Here is a 14,577-nt window from a genome sequence, read left to right as displayed (position 1 = left end):
AAAAATGCACAGACCTCTCTGCCCCAATAGTCCTCATCCAGGAATGTTTATTATGCTAAGTTGAAATACAGTAGTTTATTGAAGCATTGTTTATATAGTAGCATAACTCTGGAAACAATCTCAGCGTTCACTGCAGAAGACTAGTTGTATTATGGTCCATTCACATAACAGAATACAGTGCAGCTTTAAAAAAGAATGAAGAAACTGTATCAATAGGGAGTAATGTAGATACTGGTTAAAAATGGAAAAAAAAGAAGATGTGGAGTAATGTGTGTTATTTTGCCATTGGAGAATAAACATACAAGAATTTGTAAGTTGTTTGTATATGCATATAACATCTTTGGAAGGATTCACAAGAAAGTCACAAACTGCCTTGAGAGAGTCTGGGGCAAGCACATCCTTTCAAATTTTTTTCATTTTTGAGTCAATGAAAATTAAATCAAAATAGAATGGTAAATAAAGAGCAGTTTGGAAGTTAACATTAAGTCTCTGTCTCAGTTTATTATTCAGAAATGCTTTTTATTCCTTACTGCAATTTCTTGGGCTAGACCTTGTGAGGGGAATTCCTTTTCTATCCTGGGAACGATCTTTTCGATTTGTGAAGTGTGTTTTATTGCTTCTCTTTTCTTTTAAATTTTTATTGTCTAAACGACTGCACGAAAGTAGACGGTCATCTTAAAATTGTAGGGATTTACTTGTGGTCGAGCAGTCCATTGCCTTTTACAGTTTCATTTTTCCAGAGGGTCCTTTGACTGGTTCTGAGTTGATAACTGTATGGAGACCAAGAATTTGATACCACAAGAAACTGAAACCCCCCCCTTTTTTTTTTCCTAGTGCATATTGGAGAAATGACTGTTTCTAAATTTATGCCTTCTGTGAGGTGTTTTTCATAAGAAATAAATTATATTTGGATCTACCCTTTGTATTAATAGAATATCAACTGAAAACTGGAGCAAAGCAGGATGAACCGTCCTGTATGTGATATCTTCTGAAGAAAATAAATACTCTCCTCTAAAAATTTTTCTACTTTGGTAATATTCTGCACATGAAAGTGTGCTTATGTGCAGCTTGACATTACTAACATGTCCAAGGCCTAGGGTAGGTGCTGTTGCTGCTGCTGCCAGTCTCTCATTCGTGTCCAACTCTTTGTGCCCCAGTAGACTGTGGCCCGCCAGGCTCTCTGTCCATGGGATTTCCCAGGCAAGAATACTGGAGTGGGTTGCCATTCCCTCTTCCAGGAAATCTTGGCAGGTGGATTCTTTACCACTAAGGCACTTGGGAAGTCCCTAGGGTAGGTAGGAGATCACTTATTGCTAATCAAAAGGAACTAAAAGTGTGAGTACATTTTGAAAAAGGATCATTAGCAATGCAAATACAAAGCTACATCTGATAGACAGCAAACAAAATGTGTTTGTGTGATATTTATGATGAGAAAATGACTTTGCTGACTTTGAGTAGCCTCAGACCTATTTTGTTCTGTTTATCACTTCTCACACTTCTCACAATAGATTTTATATAGCTTTAAGTTATGTATTTAAATAATATTTGATATAGCTTTATTCTCAGAATTTGGACCGTCAGCAATAGTTAAGTACTCTTTTTAGTACTTTAGTAGTACTCCAGAGAATGTTCTTAACAGTTAGTGTTTGTAGAATATTTTTTTTCCACTAGGAAATGGCAGCCCACTCCAGTATTTTTGCTTGGAAAATTTCATGGACAAAGGAACCTGGTGGGCTGTAGTCCATGGGGTCACAAAGAATTGGATACAACTGAGCGTGGGCGTGCACACAGATGCACACACACACCCACATGTTTAAATTTAGGTTTTGAAAATACTAGTTCCATCGTATACATTCACAGTTCTTAGGACTACAGATCTTGACAAAACTGAGGGTATTGAGTGTATTGCACCAGGGACAACATCCTCTCTATAGACCGTGAGAGTCATTTCTAGGTATCAAGTCAGGAGGTGGAAAGAGCAGGAAATGTGAACCTGGTAGGGTTGTCTGGGACATGGTGGACATTTGAGAGATGTCTCTTTGTTGGAAAATGCTGACTGGAAGCTGGGGAGATTGTATTGCTGTGCACTGACCGTTGAGTTGTCTTTGGTGATGACTTTTGTTCTCTCTGGTTTTTGTCTCAGTTTTTTCTTTGGTGATGACTTTCGTTCTCTCTGGTTTTTGTCTCAGTTTTTCCCCTGGTTTAGAATTAGTATTGCTATCATAAACTCCTTAGTGTGTTTGTAAAAACTTACTGTTTCTAAATACATCCTGAACAGGATATATTTGTAGAATGGATCATTCTAGAATGGATCATTCTAGGACTTATTTTTTATTTTTAAAGAAGACCATTGACAATTCTTTTTTTTTTTTTTTTTTACATTGAAAATCATCTCCAATTTTTTCTTTTGCAAATGATGATATTAAATTTACTTTTAAAGTAAGGGTACGTCTGTCCTGGACAGAGACTCAAAAGTAACTAACAGTGTGATGCATGTCATGCCTTTATCTTAAAGTACGAAGGAAAGCATGCACATGCCTAATTGCTGTTCAAAAGTGGTGAGCAGTTGTCTGTAGTTTATTTTGTTCTAGTGTGTGTGACATGTGACCTCTTGGCTGTGGAAAACCTAAGTACAGTATATTGCCTCTTTGATCATTGGACTGATATATTTTCCCCTGTTGTTCAACTGGGACTCTATATAGTTAACTTTCTGAATGCCATGAGAAAGGCTTTTTCCCCCCTTCTTTAGTAATTGAGGTATTCCCGTGGTGTGGAGTGAATAGATCCCTCCATCACAGTGTATTATGTAGTTTACTGTGTGGATAAATGTAATGCAATCTATTCAAAACAAATGTAAAATATACTAGGGCTTTTCCTGTAGAAGTGAAATGTAGGTATCTTGATATAACCAATGAAGTTGGTTGTAGTTAACTGTTATATTAGCAAAGGTCCACCTGCTAAACTTTTGGTTCTTTGTTGAGGGATGGAAAGTAAGTAATATAGATATGCTTGTGAGAACTGGAATGCAGGCCAAAAGCTGGTCTGTTCCAAATGAATGCTACCAAGACTTAAGCGGCATCGTGTTCATCTGACAGACAAGCGTGGCTGGTGGTGCTTAGGTCTTGCGTGCTTTCTTACCGCACATTCTCTTCCCTACTCATAGCTGTCAGTCATTTGGTGATAAAAATAACCAGAATACACATCTTTTATATTTTGGAGCAGAAAGAGATAATCCTTTTCATCTCAGCTTTTCTCTGATATTTTTGCAAAGAAATCATGACTACCCTGCTGCCCTTGGCTTTGGCATGCTTATCAACATTCCTAATCTCAAGAGGTATATTTTTGTTTATGATTAGGTACTTGGTCTTCAGTTACATAGCAGTCAGTGACAGAATTAACTGGACTCTAAAGGAGTCAATAGTTCTCTCTTTGACAGTTTTTTCCAGTTTCCCCAAAGTGCTACACTTTAAGCGTTGGTATTTGGGGTGAGTGCGGAAATTAAGGGAGCTAATTTGCACTTGAAATACAAGGTATCCAAACAGGAAATGTGAGTTAGACTTATTTTCAAACAGTATGTTTTACTTTCAAATAACATGCTCAGTATAATTTTCTTTAACTTTCAAGCACCTTTGCAGGTGCAGCTTCTCTAAATTCAAAGGAATAGATCCAGTTCTTAATCTAAAAGAAGTGTAGTAAACACAGTGTTTCCACGAAGTCTGGACACATAGGGAAAATAGTGTGCTTTACAGATTGAGTGTATTGGAAAATGTAGCTTACATACCATTTAATTTATTGAGATACACACATTGTATATTTTCTCTTTAGGATTTCTTTTCCTTTCAGGTTTCAGGCATAGTATTAAAATAATTGTCCAGTAAACAGAGAGACTAGGCAACTGGCAGTCACCTCCCATCAGGGTCAAGATCTGGGCAGCTTGAAGCCGCACCTTAAATTCAGGATGGTGGGAGAATAGGGAGAGGCTGAGGATTAGAGTAGAGGGCAGTGTGTGACTGGCTTTCTTTTCACTCTGCCAGGTGGCTTTAGTCATAACTGGAAACTGTTTTGAGAGAATCAGGCCTGGAAGGGTTGATAACTCTGGCACATAACAATACTGTTTTACCATTTCTTATTTTGATCTGGTACCTAATGATGTGTAAGAACTTTTTCTCATTCATGCTAATGCTTTTGTGGTTGGTTTAAGTAATACATCACCATATTTAGAAAAGCAAAAAAAAAAAAAAAAAAAAAACCACTTCAGTGACAAACTTTTTTTTCCTCATTTTAAGGATCAGTTTTTCAGTGGTAAAATGTTGTTTTCCTTGCTAAACCAGAGAATATCTGATCTTTATTGATAAAAAGTCTTCCACATTCTGATGGTATTTTTTAGAACCAGTTTTGTAGTGAGAAGTATATGTAGCTTTGTGAGTCTAAGCAGGGAGGAAAGAAAATTCAGATAGTGAGAAAGAATACCACCACCCTCACAAAACCTTACGAACAGTTGCTTTCATATAGTATAGTTGAATCTGAATTCCAAAGATTATAGGATTTAGAAAATGTTAAGATTAGTAGGTGACCAGTGTGGCAGTGGTGGATATGAAACTCAAGTATTGGTGGAATGACTTTGAATTTAGATGGGATGTTGGAAACTTTGCGTTCCAAGAGCTGCTTAAAAATTCCATCCATTGAGCCACATGCAGATAGCTTTATTTTCATAGTTTTAACACTTTAGCCTTGGACAAACCTTGTGGGGAACATCCTGCAGTCTTGGGATTTGACTCGGTGGTCTTTGTGGCCCACTGCATCTCTAAGATGAGTGTGGTCTCTCACCCCAAATGGTAGACACCATGGACATTGCACATACACTTGCTGGTTAGTGGTGGTTGGCATGTTCTCTTCAAGAAGGCAGTTACATATTTAAAGAAAAATTTTCATCAAATATGGTAAAAATAGAAAAATTTTAGTATTTAAAGGAGTTTGCCCAAGCTGGGATGTCAGGAAAATGCTTAGTTCTCTTTTGAGTTTTAAACCACCTTCATAGGTAACAACAAATGTGATGATGGGAAAAATAATAAAAGGCATTATGATTTGATAGAACCCTTGTTTTGTAGCTAGGCAGATCTGGGTTTGGATTTTGATTCTGACCCTTAACACCTTTATGACCTGGGCCGGTTACTTTACTTGTCTGGTCCTCATTTGCATTAATCGAGATAATGTATATCTAGTATTCAGGCCAGTGCATAGGTGCTTTATTAGGGTTAGTGCTCTTTTCCGGCTTCATTGTGTCATGATGAATGCACATATTCTGTATGGCACATACTGTCTCACATAACCAGGCCCAGTAGTACTTTGCTGCGCCATTGACGGTCCACCTAGATCTCAGTTCTTCCAGGAGCCTGCTCTTGGTCCGTGTACCCCAGGGGCAGAGGGCTGTATATAACCCTGCTAGTAATGGTGATCATGCCCTCTTCACTGGGATTTTATGGAGCAGCCAGCCTGGCTCTCTGTCTTTCGGATAGCACAACAGAGTGGTGGGCACAAGTCAGGCATAGGAGATGATGGAACAGTGACACTGTGACCCAGCATTGAACATTGCTAAGGTTGGGGAATATTTCAGGCCTAGTTTGCATTTGGCTTTCACGTATTACATACTAATTGAGAACACGTTCTTGTGCTTTAGAGTTGTGAAAGCTCTCCTGCCTACATTCTAGATTGGTATCTATCTGCCTTGAGTTTGCCGTTTGTTTTCAAGTACTACATCAGGGAAACACAGACCTCTGAGAGACCTTTGGTTTATTCCCAGTAGTGGACATTTCTCTTCCTGCTTCTGAGTGATTTTGCCTTTGTCTTTGTGCCTTGGTAGATTTTTTTTTTCCTCCCTCTGTTTAAACAAGGATTAATACTTTCTTTAGTTGAGCTGGGCTGTTTTACATGGATTGGTGATTATAAAGCTTTTCTGAGCAGGTGTAGTGCAATGAGTAGTCTTTTTAATTTCATTTTTTTGGATTTACATTTTTTATAACCTCTTCTGCAACAAATGGTGAAACATCATGTCCACACTCTTTCAGTCAGTAGTTAATAGTTTTTCCATACTTCCCAGCTGCTTATTGTGGGCACAGCTGACAAAACCAGGAGAGCCTTTCTAGTAAGGTGAACTGAGCCAGCGTTTCAGTAAGACAAAGAACTTTGCTATAGAATGAGGGCTTTGACAAAGTGAACAAATGTAAAGGCAGCTGAAAACTTGAGTGTTGCTAATCAGGAATATATTTCATGATCCTGAAGTTTCCAAAACATGTGTGTACTTAAGAAAAGTAATCCAATGACTTGTGGGCTCATAGATTTTCCTGTTTCAGAATCCCTTTATGTGGATTTAAAAAATGTTTTTCATACCTTTGAATATCTTACTCTCTCAAAGAACATTACTAGTTCTCATTTTCTTGTATTTCTGTGTCAAAACAAATTTATGATTTACTTTTGAGGCTCTGTGCCCATTTGCTCTTGCCAGATGCCCTCTGTTCGACCCAATTATGGCAGATTCCTTTATCTCTAGTTGCTGAGTCTCTTTAAGGAAGCATTTGCTTTTATTGTTTTATTTATGATACTGATAATGAGCACTCCATAGAGTTCAAAGGGGCTTGTTCTGATTATTAAGAATGTCTTTCTCTGCTGATAGTTGCTTGTATCTGAAACAGCTTGCTACAGTAGATAGGCCATCTGCTTTTGGGAGAAATCTACACTTTCTTCCAAATCAGCAAGTGGGTAATATCAATAATAAGCACAGTGAACCTGCTACCCCTCAAAATAGCACATTTACATAAATTGCCTGAAATTCAGGATTGTGTCCATTCCATATTCTCTTCTATTCCTTATGCTGGAGAAATTTAGGATTATTTTACTTATCATCACTGCAGCATTCAAAGTAATGAAATATTTTAAATGTAGGAGATAGAGGAAAAGGGTAAAACAGCACTTGTGAGATTTCAAATGTAAAATGTTACGGGTCAGAAAGTCCTTTTTTAGTTAGTTGGGTGCTTGTAACGGTCTATACTCTGGGACTGTAACGTAGAAGTGCTTCATGTGTTGAGTACTCTACAGATGTATTCAAGGTTGGTTTGAATTAATGGCCTGTCAAAGTTATTCTTGGAAAAACAAAACAAAGCACCTTCCAAACCATCTCATCCTTTTCTTTTTCTTCTTGAAAGATGGAAGATGGACTAGTTCACATTTCACACCTTTGCTGGGTGGGTATGCTGCTGCTGCTGCTAAGTCACATCAGTCGTGTCCGACTCTGTGCGACCCCATAGACGGCAGCCCATCAGGCTCCCCTGTCCCTGGGATTCTCCAGGCAAGAACACTGGAGTGGGTTGCCATTGCCTTCTCCAATGCATGAAAGTGAAAAGTGAAAGTGAGCTCGCCCAGTCGTGTCCGACTCCTGGTGACCCCATGGATTGCAGCCCACCAGGCTCCATCCATGAGATTTTCCAGGCAAGAGTACTGGAGTGGGGTGCCGTTGCCTTCTCCAGCTGGGTGGGTATAACTCTTTGAAAAGCCAGTCTTGAGCTGAAAAGTTGCCCACATACTAAAATTTTTTTCAGCTGTAGAAAACATTTTGGATTTATGTAGTTTTTCAAATTGGAAAGTACTTGAAATGCTTTAGAAGTGACAGTCTTGTTCTAGGAGAGGTTCAGTTGAGGTGCTTATGACAAACCTTCTGGATGATGTTGATAATGGCAGTAATAATAGTAGGACTCATTATTACAGGACATGCTTCATACTGTAGCCTAAGAGCTTCATATATTAATTTATTTAAATTAAAGATACATAAGGAAACTGAGGTAGAAACTTTAGGTAACTTGCCTACTGTCATATACCTGGTAAATGAAAGAGTTGGAATTTGAGTCCACTCAGTAGCTTAAAAAATGTATGCCCTTTACCACTTTCCTGTGTAGTGGCTGAGAGGCTTTAAATTTTATTAAGTTAGAATTGTAACTCAGAGTATTTTGCTATTAGGAAACCTTAAAATGGAATCCAATACTGTTTTCACATAGAAGTAGGAATAATTGTGAATTGAAATTGGGAAATTCTGAATTTGGTTCTGCAGTCAGCAAAAAGACTGCCTTTAACTTATCTTTTTGAATCATTCTAGATCAGTGTTTAGTCTTTGCACTTGAAGATCTGTAAATGCATCTTGAAATACTGGGACACTTGTCCCCAAACTCGTGTCAGGAGAAGAAATGAGAGAAGAGACAATAGGCATCAAAGTCAACATCTGTCAGTGAAACTTGGTCTGTTTTCCTGCTCTCGAGGCTTTCTCTGTGATTGAAGAACTCTTCCCACCTAGTTGGGCTCCTCCCTTGGGACAAATCCCTTAAGATTTGTTGTATCACACTTGGATACCGAAGTGGAAGTATGCTTCTCTGCATCTTGACAGAAGTTAGGGAAATGAAAAAGTGATTTAAAGTGATTTAATGCAGTGATTTAAAGACAAAACATATTTGACAACCGTCTTGTGGGGGGAAGAAAAAACCTAGTCAAAGAGCCTCGGAACACAGTTCTTGTCTGTCTGCTTTGTGTCTGTTGATCTTCTGTGCAACTTGTCAGTGTTGCCATTCAAGATTTTAGGAAGCCACAGATAGATTTTGATGTGGACATGCTGGACTGAGAATAATTTCTTAGCCGTGTGCCATACATGCGTTAGTCTGGATGTGCAAAAGGTGCTTGTAGTTTTGATCTGGAAACGAAAAAAGCAAGTGTTTGGTCGACCAGGGGAGCTTCTGTAATGAGAATGCGCCATTAATGACTTTTCCTGATGGCGTCTGCAGCATGAGGCAGAACTGAAGTTTTCTTTTCCTTCGGTCTTATTTGCTCCAGAGCTCCATTTCTTCTTCACCTTCATTTCCTATCTCCTTTCCTAGACTATGCTTGCCAGCCTGCCTGCCAACCTGTCTTTCCACATATGGTATGTCCTGCCTTCCCCAAAGAATTCCAGTTCAGCTGGAGAATATGGCAGTTCAGAATTCTTTACCATATTTATTTTTTAAAGTTTTTTTTCTCTAGGGCTATATATTTAGACTAAGAAGTTTACTATAATTAAATATTTCTTTATCCTCATGCCTCTTAAAAGGAGGAAAATTACTGGAATTCAGAAATAATGTGACCAGCATAGTGCCAAAGCCACAATTTTTTTAGCTCAAATATTTTCAGATCCTTTGTTCCTCCTCCTCATTAAATCTGAGCTTATAACAAAGTTATATCTTTTGTGTTTTTTGAAATTTTTTCTAAGTAACAGTGTAAAATTTTATGCCCTGTATTTCTTTTCCTTTCTTTATCTTTGCCTAGTGCTTTGGAGAGCCCACATGTAATAAAATTTTTGTGAATGAGCATTGGGGCAACCTCAGAAACTGTATTTTCAAAACAACTAATTTTTTTTTTTTTTGCCATCCAGCTGGCTTTTCTAGGGCCACCTTTTTGCATGTATTTTTCTTCAAAATTTGTGTATTTTCCTCCGTGGTTGGCATGCCACTCTTTATTTTCATTTTTTTTAAATCCATGTATAATTGATTTATGCCACTGTTTTACCGTAGAACTAAGAAGCTGTTTGAAATTGATTGGGTGATTGGGGCTGTATGTAAGATATCCTTGTGTATAAGTATGACAGCTTTCAAAATTGTGTTTTCTGTGAAGTGTTAGCCACTCATTCGTCTCTGATTCTTTGCGACCTCATGAACTGTAGCCCACCAGGCCCCTCTGTCCATGGAATTCTCTAGGCAAGAATACTGGACTGGGCAGCCATTCCCTTCTCCAGGGAATCTTTCCATTCCAGGGATTGAACCCAGGTCTCCTTGGATTGCAGGCAGATGCTTTGCCATCTGAGCCACTAGGGAAAAGCCCCTGTGTCTTCTAGTAAGTAGTCTTGATGAATTTGCAATGATGAGTGTATAGACGTTTGCTGATTTCTCTGTTGTAGCAGATAGATGGAGAGCATGGTGGCTGCATCCAGGCTCGCTATATACATGCACCTACTTGCCTTTTCTTCCCTTTTCTTTTATCCTGTAAAACAGTATTTGAGATGTATGTGTATATGCTGGAGTATGTTTTTCAAAAATAACTTTTGTCTCATATACAAAGTCCGTGTTTCTGTAGAGAATATAGAAAATTGTGAAGAAGAATCACCATTAATAGTTCAGTAATTGGCATGTACGTATGCCCATGTGCATATATATGCAAACATTCATACATGTACACTCTTGTGTAATGTGAGTGAAGTTATATCACACATGCTATTTGCCAACCTTTTAAAAAATACTTTGTTTTGGCTTCTTTCCATATTAATGAATATGTTCTTTTAAAGTGACTAAACTGTTAAGTATAGATCATGTAGTTAGTTTTAATAGGTATTTAGTTTTCAGTTTTTCGCTGTTGTGAACAGTGCTACAGTAAGCATACTGACTGGTGTGTTCATCTTGCAAAGTTATATTTTGGGAGCAGATTTCTTTAAGTGGAATTGCTAATATTTCATTTAAAATATAATTATACTCTGGCCGTGCGAGCATGTAAAGTCACTTCAGGTGTGTCCGACTCTTTGCGGCCTTATGGACTGTAGCCCACCAGGCTCCTCTGTCCATGGGATTCTCCAGGCAAGAATACTGGAGTGGGTTGCCATGCCCTCCTCCAGGGTATCTTCTTGACTCAGGGATTGAGCCCACATCTCTTATGTCTCCTGCATTGGCAGATGGGTTCTTTACCATTGAGCCTCCTGGAAAGTGCATACTTTGGCTATGGCAGATTATTAAGAAATGTATAGTTTTATAGGCAACATTCCCAGAAAACTGACACTTTTTTGCCTTTGAGAATCTGAACTGTGATCTTTTAGGTTGAATGTATTGAGCATCCAGACATATAGGGCCAAATGCTACAGATTGTTGGGCTTTGGGGTTACTGGTCCTCCTTCTTTTAATAGCTTTTTTGTCTGCTTTTGCACTGTGGTGTTGGAGAAGACTCTTGAGAGTCCCTTGGACAGCAAGGAGATCCAACCAGTCCATCCTAAAGGAAATCAGTCCTGAATATTCACTGGAAGGACTGATGCTGAAGCTGAAACTCCAATACTTTGGCCACCTGATGTGAAGAACTAACTCATTTGAAAAGACCCTGATGCTGGGAAAGATTGAAGGCTGGAGGAGAAGGGGATGACAGAGGATAAGATGGTTGGATGGCATCACCGACTCAATGGACGTGAGTTTGGGTAAGCTCCGGGAGTTGGTGATGGACAGGGAGGCCTGGCGTGCTGCAGTCCAGGGGGTCGCAAAGAGATGAACATGACTGAGCAACTGAACTGAACTGAACTTCTTTGTTAAAAACAAGATAAGCAACTTTATCATATGGTGTATAAAATAAAAGCAAGCAGAGTCAGTTTCTATGGAGTGTTCCAGTTATAGAGAGAGGATAGGGAAGTTGTTGATTAGATAGGTAAAGAATTTTTTTTTTTTTTAGTTTGAGGCTGTTACTTTGTGTCCACTTCCTGCTGGATTAATTTATTTCTGTGACAAAGCAGCAGTTTACTACTGAATGTAGGAGACAAGGCTATATAACGTGAGATAAAAAGCAAGCTTTATGATAAGATTCCCCTCCTTCAATTGGTGGAAGTGCTGGTGGAGTGACTGCCCCAAAACTTGTGGCTGCCTGGCACAACCGACTTGTAGCACTCTCCCTTGAGGGACGTGTGTCCTTCCCTCTGGGCATACCCCCTGGGCTGCCTGCCGCCTCATTGTCTTCTCCAGGGCTGGTGATGAGGGAGTCAGCCAGGACCTGACTGCTTGGGCCCTCGAAGCCCCTGCATGGGATGAGTTCCTGTCTGAGCCTTGGACTGTTTAGCGATACTGGTCCTCCCTCCATTCTGTTTGGTTTGTGCTCAACTCTGTTTGGTTGAGTACTGGGAATGCAAAGCTGAGTTAGACTTCTTCCCTGTCTTCTTGGAGCTCACTGGGTGGAAAGTAACATGACCTCGAGGCAAGTAACTTGATTGACAACACACGAAGTACCCTCTGAGTAGTGTGTATGAGTGGAACTTATCCGTTCTTCCTGGGTATTTGTGAAGGCTTCCAGAAAAAAGGGGCAACTTGGAACCAGTGGTGGGAAGTCAGAGGAAGTGACCAGGCAAATACAGTTAGGAGAGGAGGGAGCAGTGGTTGGTCAGAGGAGGGGGGGGGAATGGAAATACTTTCTGGGAAGTAGATAAAGCTCGTGCAAAAGTGTGGAGGTAGGAAACAGTTATCTTCCTTTTGTGATTCAGAGTCCACACTGCTTCTGTGACTGACAGCAAGTGTTGGAAGAGTCTGGTGGTGGGGTGATAAGAGAAGAGATGGTAGAGGCAGGTCAGACTATGGAGGACCTTATGTGCCCTGATGAAGAGTTGGACTTGATCTTCTAGTGATGGGGGGTGCCATCACAAGGCTTTAATTAGCCTTGATTCATGGGGGCAGTCATGAGAAGCCAATGAGAAAGCCTGTCGTGTTCATTTCATGTAGTCATAAAATCCTGTTTATGAGTTGGGGATGTGCTAAACGTTAGTACCAGAGGGAGTACATTTATAATGTGACTCATCCCTTCGCAGGGGCATCGTGGCCTATAAGGTGACCGGACAGACATCTTTAATGAAGGGGACACCATTTCAGAGAGGTGGTGTAACTGCTCACTGCTGAGGAAACTGTCCTGGCAATCCAACCTGCTGAGGGAATATAGGTATAGGGTAGGCACCAGGGATGTCCTTGCACAGTCCTAACTGACAACCCAGTGCAGGACAGACGGAAGGCTGGGCTGTGCAGAAAAAAACGTTTGCTGTGTGTTGATCCCCTGGCTTCATACCTGCATACAGATATGGATCTGTCAGCATGTCATCTTTGAATACTGAGTTAAGCAATATCAGAGTTAAGATGAAAATCAATCGTCTAATTGATTTAATGAGTATAGGGCTAGACACACAGTTATAACTCAGTAAAAATTGATTTTTTAAAACACCTTACTTTAAAACAAAATGGATTTCAAAAATTGAAAAACACTTGGTTTAAAATATTGTTCTTTTTTTTTTTTTAATGTATCCGGAGAGATGAAGATTTAGAACTTCTAATTTATAAGTTAAGATATTTTATTCACTTGACCTTTTAAGCAAAGTTTTATAAGTAAGACACAATAGGCCATGGACTACATTAGTAATCTGATCTTAAAGTGTTCTCAGAATTTATTTCTCTATAAATTATTCAATGAAGTAAAGAAAATAGCTTTACTTAATGGAGGGGGTCGCTCAGGAGCTGTCAACTTGAATATCTTTTAAGCTTTACATGTTTTTTTTTTTTCAGGGGTAGTTGTTGGTTTAGGCATTCTAAATCAGTGGATTGCTTGGAAAAGAAAATCAGGAAAGTTTGTGTTTCTTTGCAAGTCTACTAAATACACTGAAATCAAAAGGTATTGTCTGGTACTGGGAGGTAGACACGATCTTGGGCAACCTGAACCAGAAGGTCAAGCCCTCCTGCGCCGCTGCCACTTCAAGCTGTGTGCCCTGGATGTCTTATTTGTCACTTTTATCTTCTTTTGCAAAATTATCCTGATAACACTTAACAGTACTGACCTCATAGGTTTATTATGAGAACTGCATGTTTTTGTTCAAATGTGAATGAAGTTTTATTTAGCTTGCAAAATGCTGTGCAAATGTAAGAAGGCAGATTTTTTAGTCTGTTTTAGTGAACTAGCATTTGTTGTTCAGTTGCTAAATCATTTCCAACTCTTTGTGACCCCATGGATTGCAGCACGACAGGCTTCTCTGCCCTCCACTATCTTTTGGAATTTGCTCAGATTCTTTAATTGCAGTCAAATTAGTTTAAAGAAGTTTAAAGAAAAGGTTTAGGCTTCCCTGGTGGCTCAGTGGTAAAGAATCCACCTGTAGTGCAGGTGACTCGAGAGTCGTGGGTTCGATCCCATGGTCGGGAGGATCCTGAGGAGGGCATGGCAATTCACTCCGTTATTCTTTCCAGGGAAATCCTATGGATAGAGATTGGTGGGCTACAGTCCATGGGGTTGTAAGAGTCGAACACGACTCAGTGACTAAACCACCACCACTAAAGAAAGGGTTTAAGTGATTTCATTTAAATAAAGAAAAGGAAAAGATCTGCATTCACAAAAACTAACTAGATATTTAAAAATGCTAAGTTTTGGGTTAAAATTTTTTACTTGCTGATGAATAAAAATCAGAAAACAGGATTTTTTGTGTTTGTGTGTGGTGGTAGAGAGGGCTGGGCTTAAATAAATTATCCTTATAATGTCTTCCAAAGATTGCTTGTTAAATTTTTGAACTAGAGATTGTTAACCTCCTAGAAACACTACAAATATCCATAAATTTGTCCTTTAGAGTTTTAAAAAATTACTAGTTTGGGGACTGCTTCTCAAAGAGGTTAATGACTTACTCATGATTGCCCCAACAGTAAGTAGTAAGAGGAGACCTGGAATTAAAACCCAGGTTTTTTGATTTATTGCCTTATTGTCAATATCTGAGCTTGTGGTCCAAAATAAGTTATTCAGTTTTGGACATTG

The 14,577-nt window shown here is 39.2% G+C and overlaps 1 protein-coding gene across 2 annotated transcripts in view; it reads left to right on the top strand.

Moving 5' to 3' along the window:
• Positions 1 to 14,577, top strand: part of ZSWIM6 (zinc finger SWIM-type containing 6) — a 213,104-nt gene that overhangs the window by 43,201 nt on the left and 155,326 nt on the right. Inside the window, exon 1 of one of the 2 annotated variants that reach the window (XM_061129728.1) lies at positions 11,209 to 11,239. The exons of the other annotated variant lie outside the window; for it this stretch is intronic. Coding sequence (XP_060985711.1) covers positions 11,224 to 11,239 — 16 coding nt within the window. The 5' untranslated portion in view covers positions 11,209 to 11,223. Of the gene's footprint in view, positions 1 to 11,208; positions 11,240 to 14,577 lie in introns of those variants that run through there. 2 annotated transcript variants of the gene reach the window in all.

Source organism: Dama dama, chromosome 25, assembly GCF_033118175.1.
Source record: "Dama dama isolate Ldn47 chromosome 25, ASM3311817v1, whole genome shotgun sequence".
Lineage (NCBI taxonomy): Eukaryota > Metazoa > Chordata > Mammalia > Artiodactyla > Cervidae > Dama > Dama dama.
This window is presented reverse-complemented; position numbering and strand designations above follow the sequence as displayed.